Raw genomic sequence first — 11,015 nt, 5'->3', positions numbered from 1 at the left:
GTCTTCCTTAGCACCGTCCGTCCGCGGCGGCCTATCTATTGTTCGTATTCCTTTATCCGAAAATAAATGCACATCTTATTTATTCAGAAGCTAAAACTTTTAAATTTTGATTAAATATATACACAAAAGTATAAATATTTATGATGTATAATAAAATCATAAAATATACTTTTATAATAAACTTATTTAAAGATATAAATATTAATATTACTTTTATATGACTACTAAACATTTTTACTTCTGGAGAAGTGTAACGCGTGTGTGTGTGTGTTTTTTTTGAGACAGCGTCTACAGCAGTTTCGATGCAGTTTCTATTTGTCGTCCGTCCGCTGTCAGTGCGGCAGCCGCAGAGAAGGAAGCAACATGAAACAGTGACAAATACGTTGGTACGGATGAGTATATATATCATCGAATCTACCATGAAATCTTTGAAACTGCATTAGTTTGGTACGTACTAGCACCTCCAGGGTTTTGACATGCCGCAATAGTCGAGCATAACCTTATACCTACCGAAATCCGACGTCATTTGCCTGGTCACGTCAACGGCACGAGAAACCCCATTAGACAGTAAAATTCCAATTCGAGCACAAAGCAACAGCGCAAGGCAACTCTTTCTTCCGTCTGCCATCTCCCGAGACCTTTGCTCTCACGTTTTGGCCCTGAACACACTTAACGAGCCGAACGTGACTCAGCTGGTTGTGTATGGAACCTACCTAACACTTCACGGATGCTCGTATTTTACTGAAATTTATCTAGAACTTAACAGCATTGTTCATTGTTCTTTTAACGGTAGGCGACATGTTTGAGAGGTGAGTGAGCGTGCATGAAAATGTCTGAGTCTATACTATGATTCGCAAAAGGAAAAAAAACACACTTGTCAAAATGGTAGAGGTGATACATAAACCATGTTACAAACCGATTAATGACAAAATGTTACGAGAAAGCCACTACATTTTCCTCCACTAATAATTGACACAAGCTCAAATCAAAACGCTAAAATGTAGAAATGCCAGTACTGAGCCCAAGCAACTATGTCCATGTTAACCAAGCATCTGTCCACTAGCTCGGAAACTTCATTTCATACTGTTGAGGGGTCTGCCAAATTAAGCACCACGATTTAGGCAAGCTCATCATAGAGATTCAAAATGCAAAATTGCAAACAAGAGAGCAGGGATGTAGCATTTAATATACCATAAAAGTTGCTGTTATCATCTTCCCTGCGAACCATCTTCCATGAAGTGCTTTCTGTGCGCTCATAGCTGCTGTTATACTATCAAACCGCAGGTACACAAAACCGGCAGTATTTCTGCACCGCAATGGCAACAGCAGTAAGGGGTTAGAGAGTGAGAATAGATTCAAATTTTAAAATGGTTGAAGGCAATTTAAGGAAGATCTGTTGAAAACTTTGCAAAAGTACACACTGGTATTGTGCTAACTGCCTTGGTAGAACAGGAGGAAGCTAGAAGTAGTAGAAAAGGTGTGAAAGTGGATCCAAACCTGCAGACTAATTACAAATAAAATCCTAATAACCTCAAAAGTGTGATGTTAAAGAATAAGTGGAATACATTAGGGGTCCTAACTTTTCCCAGATTCTCACCTAGGTCCATAAAAAAAGTGAGGGTCTGGGTCCTTAAAAAAACTAGTTCAATCCAGTTCCAATTATGGACCCAGATCCGCATTTGTAGTGAACCACCCAAAAAGCTCATTTAAAGAGCATTCCAATGGTACCAACGAGAAGCTATGGGAGCGACAAATGAGTTACATCGGTGCTAATGGATGTAAGCACAGGTGAATTCTAAGGACACAGGATCACACTTTTGAGAATTTATTTATGGGCCTAGCTGAGAACCTAAGAGTAAGTTTAAGGAGCCCCAGTGCATTCCACAATTCAGATTTATGATATATTTCTACATGAAAATTTGTAATGCCACATGCTGGAGAGTACAGAAAAAAAAATTAAGCACAAAGCATGACGGATTTATTAAAAAATGAATATGTGGACTTACTTGTCTACAAAAATATGTTTTAATTGACCAAACTTGGAACATTCCTCCTGAACATCATCTCTAATGTCCAAATCAAAATCAGGATCCGTCTACAAAAATAGCATGGTAATGGTCAACAGATGACAAAGAAAAAGGGTTCCCCCAAACTCCATGAGCAACAATTAAATGACTTGGCATAATAATGCAGAGAAATCCTGACCTCCAAAGCTGGATCAAACATGTTCTTGAGCAATAGGCATTCACTAGGTGGAGCCAAATCAATAGACGGGGTAGTAATTGGAAGAGTTGCCCCAGAAATTGAACCAAGACCAGGCACTGTAGGGTGCAGAAGAGGAGCTGCAGCTGGAGCAGCACCAAGGACAGATACAGTTGGTATTACCACTGGAGTACTCATCAAACCAGCAGTGCCCATCCCACCAGTCAAACTGCAGAAACACAAAAGGTTGACGCGTCCATTGAGTAAGATTCAAAGACACACAAAAGGGTAAATCTACTATAACAAAATTTAACTCAAGTTTCTTATGAAGCCAATCGTTGAAATTTGCATCAAACTGGTAAGGATATTGTAACAAGTTTCCCCTCATATGTCAAGTTCAAACATCATTAATTCGCCATCCTGAAATTTGCAGTCAGTGCAACTGGCACTAAATACTAGAACTGCAGTAAACAGAATATTTCAGCCAAACCACTTTACACCAAAGAACTGGAGGAGGTCCATGGAGAATGACCTTGATAAGCTAGATATATATATGGAAACAGCGTTGCTGTAGTGGTGGTTGAATCCTGACGATAATATAGTAGAGGTCAATAATGAGAGATTTGGGTACAAATGATGGCACTGGTACAAGCAAGCAAGATAATGGAATTCTAAATGAAATGAAGTCTCTGCGGTGCCACAAAAAAAAATCAAATTATGGAGGAATAGTCCATTCAGCACCTCAGTAACCAAATGTGCAGCTCCGCCACCAGTTAATTAACAAATAAATAAATATGCTCCAAATAATGGAACTATACTAAATATTTTTTTAAGAGTTATACTTATCAAAATGTCAGGAAGATTATTATGCAATCAACTAAAAAAAAGGTACCTGGTTGTAATGCCACTGCGGTCCAATTTCTGCATTAGAAGAGCTCTGGAACTGGCATTCAGTGCCTGCAGGGACCACACATCAAACATAATGTTATAGATAATATGTACGAACACCTATTTTTGTATAAGACTAAGTAGGCTCGTTTTAAAGAGTCATGAAAAGACCAAAAGGACTTGGGCACACTTTTTATGTATGTAAAACCAAAAGAGAGTCTGCTTGGAATGTTAGCTTTACAAAGGAATGCAACTCCCAATTCTTAATAGAAGCAATGCTTAGCTACTCTGATAGTGTAACATTGAATGACAAAATAGCATGCAAACAAAACCATACTGATAATATTATTAATAGATCCTTTTAGCATCTTTGTTATGTACAGCATACGGAGAGCTTCAAAATTGGGAACCAAACGTTAGACTAAATGCATTAGCTCATTTGGAGGAAGCATATGTAGATAAACAGTGACCATAGGTACTCAACCAACTATATAATTTCAGGAAAAGGAAACTAAAAAATACTATAGTATGAAATTCGTTTGCCAAAAAAAATTATTCTTGGGCCTCGTTTGGATGCCCATGTATCCAACTCAATCCATGTGTGTTGGAGTGGGTTAGAGTAGGCATAATTCATACTCCAAACAACAGTAATAGAACTAAAAGAACATTCAATAAAAATTGAGACTAGTTGAAACCCACCAAGCCTCCACCTTCATCATCATCCAAATCTCCTGTAGCTCCACTAACTTGCACGCCTGCTTGGTCTGTCACAGCTGAAACCTGGCCGACAAGTGTTTACCATAATGTCAGACAACTGAGCTCAAATAGGAACACAAGATGAATGCTGGTAACTCCCAACAATATTTTTACCTTGATTACTCTTCCAGCAATCTCAAGTTGCCCATTCAAACTCTGAGCCGCTTTTGCATCTTCAAGACGTACAAACTAAATGATGAAATAGAAATGGTGAGAATTAAGCACCAACGGAAACAGGAATTTCTTCATGGAGAAATACTAACCTGCACAAAACCAAAACCTTTGCATAGCCCAGTGAGAGGATCCAATGGCAATTGGACAAGCTCCACTTGTCCAAATGGTTCAAAGACCTGGCAAGATCATTTTCAATAATATGAACAATCAAGAGAATTTGCTCCAAACACAGAAAAATTCTACATAATAATGTGTAGAGTATGGACCTGTCGCAACTGGTCCTCATTAATGTTCGAGTGAAGATTTCCAACATACAACTTCCTTGCTCCACCTGAAGCAGCTCCACTTGAAGAAGCATTTGACTGAACTAAATTCTTTTCAGCCTCTGAAGGCTTAACCATCACTTGTTGACCAAGAAGCAACTGACCAGAAAGAGCTATCGCCATTGGAACAGACATAGCATCATAGAATTCAATATACCTGCATAATGTGAATAGCATGGCGAATGTTAGACTATCCAACCAATAACAAAATAAACAAACTTTCTTCTTTTTTTTATATGGAAACAAACTTTCTTCTAAAGTTATTTATGTTCAGAACTTTGGATCATTTTTTTCAATTTTGCACTGAAATGGACTCCAATAATGTGGAACTGTGACACTCCATACAGCTTACTGTCACCAACATGATCTTGTTTTCCATCTTACTCAATAAGTTGCTGATTATCCCAGCAGATACACCAAATTACAAATATTCCTGCCCAGTATGAAAAACTGATGAATATATTCCCGCATGAAAATTTAGATGCATCTACAACTAGAATGCAGACGTAATAATCATTAAAGCGCAACTAGAGCAAACACAGTACCAAGTATGGTTAATAGCATCTTAAATACCATAATAGATATACCAGCTATTTTATACTAGAACAAAAGCCACAAATATGGACATGCAAAAAAAAAAAACAATACCACCACACAATCCTACTAACTGCGTAACCAAACTTTTCTACAGGAAGCCAATCAAATTTAACATGAATTTCAACATTTGTCTGATGATTTAAGCCAGGATCCAGTATGTTATCAAAACTCAGTAATCCCAGGACTAAAACAATCTTAAGTGTGACCTAAACAAACCACATTCTATGCAGGACAAAAAATTTCAACTTGTGCCCTCACAGACACCTACAGAGTACATCGGACCCATTAAGCGTACATGTAAAAGTACTTGCCCTCACAGCTACGAGCAGACTCTCGTGGCTCATCGGTTGCCCACAAGGCCACAACTCAACAGTGGACCCTAAATTACATCCAGCTCTATTGCTGCCACTAGAACATTCAGTTTCACAAAACCCATTTCACCACCTGTATACATAAACCATGTCTATTATCAAGACCAATTATTTGAGAAAGCTGGGACATCTTTATAAAAAAAAGGTTGGAAAACGTTACCACGGTACCCAGATTATGCGCGCGCAAAAAAAAAAAATTACGAGTTATGTTATTCAACTTGGTGGCAAAGAAGACTGCAAAACGAGCGGTGAGTGAGGCAAAGGGGCGGGCCTATGAGGACCTTTACCGACGTTTGAGTACGAAGGAAGGAGAGAAGGACATTTATAGGATGGTTAGGGCTTGCGATAGGAAGACAAGGGACTTCAACCAAGTCAAGTGCATAAAGGATGAGATGGAGCAACTCTTGGTGAAGGAGGATGAGATCAGACATAGATGGCAAGAGTATTTTGATAAATTGTTCAATGGTGAGAACGAGAACACCACCGTTCAGCTGGACGACTCGTTTGATGACACTAACAGGCGCTTTGTGCGGAGGATTCAAGAATCGGAGGTTAGAGAAGCCTTGAAAAGGATGAAAGGGGGCAAAGCGATGGGCCCTGATGGTATCCCAATCAAGGTGTGGAGATGTCTCGGGGATATAGCTATAGTATGGTTAACCAAGATGTTCAACAATATCTTTCGATCGAACAAGATGGCTGAGGAGTGGAGAAGAAGCATATTTGTACCAATCTACAAGAACAAGGGAAATATCCAAAGTTGTACTAATTATCGGGGAATTAAGTTGATGAGCCACACTATGAAGTTATAGGAGAGAGTCATCGAGCAGCGCCTGTGAGGAACGACGTAGATATCAACAAACCAATTTGGTTTCATGCCCAAAAGGTCAACCACAGAAGCAATCTTCTTAATAAGACAGGTTATGGAGCGGTTTAGAGAGCAGAAGAAGGACCTCCACTTGGTTTTAATTGACTTAGAGAAGGCTTATGACAAGATACCAAGAAATGTTATGTGGTGGTCTTTGGACAAACATAAAGTCCCATCAAAGTACGTGACCCTCATTAAGGACATGTACAACAATGTTGTGGCTAGTGTTCGACCAAACGATGGTAACACATATTACTTCCCGATTAAAATTGGACTTATCAAGGGTCAGCCTTAAGCCCGTATCTCTTTGCCTTGGTAATGGATGAGGTTACCAGAAACATACAAGGGGATATCCCTTGGTGTATGTTGTTCGTTGATGATGTAGTGTTAGTGGACGAAAGCCAGGCGGGAGTAAATAGGAAACTAGAGTTATGGCGGCAGACACTAGAGTCTAAAGGTTTTAGATTGAGCAGAACTAAAACCGAATACATGAGATGCGACTTTGGCGGAGTTGTACAGGAGGAGGGAGATGTAAGTTTGGAAGGTCAAGTGGTGCCTAAGAAGGATACCTTTCGGTATTTGGGATCGATGCTATAGAGGGATGGAGATATTGATGTGGACGTTAGCCATAGAATCAAAGCAAGGTGGATCAAGTGGCGACAAGCTTCTGGCATTCTCTATGACAAGAGGATACCACAAAAGCTAAAAGGCAAGTTCTATAGAACGGCGATTAGACCGGCTATGTTGTATGGAGCAGAATGTTGGCCTACAAAGATTCGACATGTTCAACAACTGAGTGTTGTAGAAATGCGTATGTTGCAATGGATTTGCGGTCACACAAGAATGGACCGAGTTCGGAACGATGATATACGTGATCACCTAGAGGTAGCACCAATTGAAGAAAAGCTTGTCCAACATCGGTTGAGGTGGTTTGGCCATATCCAAAGGAGACCTCCAGAGGCACCAGCGCATTGTGGAGTCCTAAGCCAAGCTAATAATATGAGGAGAGGTAGAGGAAGACCGAAATTGACATGGGGGAGGCAATAAAAAGAGATTTGAAAGCTTGGGATATACCTAGAGATCTATGTTTAAATAGGAGTACTTGGAAAGCAGCTATTAAAGTACCTGAACCGTGACTCGGGGCTCTTGGTGGGTTTCAACTCTAGCCTACCCCAACTTGCTTGGGACTGAATGGCTATGTTGTTGTTGTTGTATGTTATTCAACTTCCAAGAGCATATAAGCTCAAACTTGACAGCAAGCCCTATGAGTAACCGACACAAAAAATGGATATATATTTTCATAACATGGCACTGTACCAGTTAACTGCAAAGTTTCTATGTTCTAGTACAGAATTTCAGGTCAGTGTATCAAGAAATTGAAGCAACAAAAGTAAACAGTGTATGCTGCCTCAGTGCTTCCCGTGTTAAAAATGGAAATGCAAGCCTATGCACTGCAAAGTGCTAATACATAACATGGGGTGTGTAAGCTGCTATATAGTATACAAGTACTCACCCGACACCTTTAGAACGTCGCGAATTTCGATCCATAATGAGACGAACATCCCGGACCTAGAGAAAGAAAGCATAACAGTTCAAGCACAAGAATTGATTCAATCAACAAAAAAAGAAAAGAAATGACTAACAGCGGATATCTCTTCTCTACAAAATGTGGGTAAACAACTAATCCATAAACATGAATCTATCAACTTAGGCATTTGAGCAAATTTACATCCTCCCCAGAATATTATATGTTTGATTTATGGGAAAAGACTAGAAAACTATGTTGTGTATCATGCATCCATGTGTATGAGCATACAAGAGCACCAGTCAGACTAGTGTAGTTAAAAATTAAAATGGCAGTGAGAGCGATTAACACCTTTCCAGCCCTAGAAAAGAACTCATATACGTCCCTTTCATCTGCCTTCAAAGATAACTGCAATTGTAATTTTAAAAAAGTTAGTCTCAGATGAAAGGTTAGAAAAGCAACATTGTGAAAGACTTGTTCAAAAAAGCAACCTGGAAAGCAAACACAGTCCTCTGATCTCTTTCTGGATCAACTTCAGGTTCAGGCTCCTCTTTCCTACGTCTGTGCAAAGAGAATTCTTCATAAGAACAGATAGTACAATAAGAAAGACAAGCTCAAATAATAATAGAATAGCAAGTACACAACATATATTTGGTCTCAAAGTACAGGTTCAACCATCTTCTGCGAATAGGCTAAGCAGCTATAAGGATAACAAAAATACAAAATGTAGCATGTCTTAAGTATAGAATTCTCTCTTGCAACTTAATATCACAGACAGAGGTAGGAAAAATGCAATATGAACATCCTTCATTGCCTTTGTGGCCATATTATTCTAAAAGAATTGCTCAAAGGAAAATGCACGTCTTGTTTGTGCAGTGGACCGAACACTGAATGTTGTTAACAGTAAAAGGCAGTGCTTCAGCAAAAGAAGCACAACAACACCAACATTTCTGTAACAAAACATATACAGTTCAGCTCCACATTTTGGATGCAAGAAATAAGTAGCCACATATGGCATCATCAGTTCATCACTGATCATCTGACCACATTTTGGATGCAGGAAATAAGTAGCCACATGAGGCCATATATTCTGGTGGAATGCCAATCTCTAATAATCTCGACGTGGCCACCGTGGTTGGCGGCCAAAGTCTCCTGCTTTGATAATAAGAGATTCATAAAAAAAATATTTGAAATCCGACACCTGAATTCCCAGGTCAGATTGATGTGAAAAAACGTCTTAAGAATAAGATCACTCTAGCAGACTAGCATACTGATGTTCGATTCTATTGAATGTCACATAACTTACATCAATAACATATGACACAAGAAATATTAGGTACAAGTAGGAAGCCCTAGTGGTAATCTGATTTTATCAATATAGTTTAAAACTAACAATGGTCTTATAAGTATGGAACAAGTGTGAAACAAAAACAGATTTGTGAGTAGTTGCTTGCAATGCCTTATTCTAGCATAATTTTAAAGGTCAGTCCTAAAAAAATTATCCAGGTAATATAGCTCGTTTCGCAGTTTGTTTCAATAAACTCGAGTTGAGTTGGTTCATGCACCTGACATCGCGTTCACGGTAGCGATCACGCTCTTCGTCATCACGGCGTCGCTCCGACCGGCTCCGGCTCCTCCGCTGCCTATCCTTCTCCCTCTCCCTCTCCTTCTCCTTCTCCCGTTCGCGGTCGCGGCTCCTCCTGTCCTTGTCCTTCTCCCTGTCCCGCTCTTTCTCCTTGCCGTCACGGTCACGGTCCCGCCGCTCCCGACTGCTGCGGTGCCGGTCACGGTCGCGGTCCCTGTGCCGCTCCCTATCGCGGTCGCGGCCTTCCTCGGAGCGAGAACGCTTCGATCTGCGCTCTACGTCGTCACGCTCTTCGTCACCGCCCGATGAGCGGCGGCGTGAGCTGCGCTCCTTGTCCTTATCCCCCGACCCGGGGCCCGACGACCCGTTGGCCGGCGCTCCGGACGCTTCCACCGTCTTCTCCAGATACTCGTACTCATCGAAGTCCATGGCGTCGCGCGGCGGAGGTTGGTCGGCGGCGACGCGGAGCAGATCCCGAAACCCTAATAAGCGAGAAGAGAGAAACAGAGGCACCGCGGCTAAACCCAGCGATTTTGTTTGGCTTTTCAACAGGGGAGGGAAGATTTAGAGCACAAAACTGTCATGTGGGACCCGCAGCTACGTCGGCCAGGCCGCCACGAGCCAGGGCGACCGTGTTGGACCCAGGTTTAAACAGACCCAAGAGTTTTCAAAATCCACTGTGAGGCCGTGTTGGGATTCGGTGACTAAAATTTAGGAGATATTATGTAAGATGTCGTATGTGGTGTTTGGATATTAATAAAAAAATAAATTATAGAATCCGTCAGTACTCCACGAGACGAATTTATTAAGTCTAATTAATCCGTCATTAGTATGTATTAATGTAGCACTGCATTGTCAAATCATGGGCTAATTATGCTTAAAAGATTAGTCTCGCAAATTAGTCGCAAGCTGTGTAATTAGTTTCGTAATTAGTATATTTTTAATACTCTATGCATGTGTCCAAATATCCGATGGGACAACGACTAAAGTTTAGGAGGAAAAATCAAACACCCCCTTAATTTTTTTTGGCAAGACTAAAAAAACGCACTCTAACATCTCTCTATCACAACTCTCGATCTTTCCGCACTCAGAAAGATCAACCCACCGCACACGAAAATACCATGTTGGACCCCAAGTTTTAACTGACTCAAAGAGTTTCCAAAACCCACCCCTAATTTTGAACTTTTTGCAAGACCAAAAAAAAGCTCTCCAACAACCCCCAATCTTCCGCACTTGGAAAATCGACCCAAACATGGGAAAATATACGCGCGCATATCTGTCGGCCAATATGAAGGGTGGCAGGACGTGGAGAGAAAGAACATCTAAGTGTGGTTGGTGTGATTTGAAAATAGTTCAGGCCTGAAGTAAAATTGTCTTCTACTCCCTCCGTTCCAAATTACAAGTTATTTGAATCTTTGAGAGTTAAAGCATCTCAAGTTTGTCCAAAATTATAGAAAGAATTATAAAGATTTATGACATCAAATAGATATACTATGAAAATATAATTGATGAAGCATCTAATGATACTTAGTTGGTACCATAAATGTTATTATCTTATTATATATAAATTTGGGCAAACTTAAAATGCTTTAACTCTCCAAGATTTTTGGAATGGCTTATAATTTGAAATATATTTTAGGATCGAGATTTTGGAAATTGTTCGCTCCCAACTTTTTTAGCCACTTGAAAACTCATTGATTTAACAATTGATTTTTTAAGAACCGTTGGA

The 11,015-nt window shown here is 40.2% G+C and overlaps 1 protein-coding gene across 1 annotated transcript; it reads right to left on the bottom strand.

Moving 5' to 3' along the window:
- Positions 1-820: 820 nt before the first annotated feature.
- LOC136552770 (uncharacterized) lies at positions 821-9,833 on the bottom strand. The gene is made up of 13 exons (XM_066544339.1): positions 9,267-9,833; positions 8,193-8,262; positions 8,053-8,109; positions 7,690-7,745; positions 4,287-4,500; positions 4,110-4,196; positions 3,961-4,035; positions 3,790-3,870; positions 3,095-3,159; positions 2,206-2,431; positions 2,007-2,095; positions 1,192-1,306; positions 821-1,095 (listed from the first exon to the last, which is right to left on the bottom strand). The coding sequence occupies exons 1-13, from the start codon at positions 9,713-9,715 to the stop codon at positions 1,060-1,062; spliced, it is 1,620 nt and encodes a 539-aa protein (XP_066400436.1). The 5' UTR covers positions 9,716-9,833; the 3' UTR covers positions 821-1,059.
- Positions 9,834-11,015: the final 1,182 nt, after the last annotated feature.

This window comes from Miscanthus floridulus, chromosome 1, assembly GCF_019320115.1.
Source record: "Miscanthus floridulus cultivar M001 chromosome 1, ASM1932011v1, whole genome shotgun sequence".
In the NCBI taxonomy this organism is placed as follows: domain Eukaryota; kingdom Viridiplantae; phylum Streptophyta; class Magnoliopsida; order Poales; family Poaceae; genus Miscanthus; species Miscanthus floridulus.
This window is presented reverse-complemented; position numbering and strand designations above follow the sequence as displayed.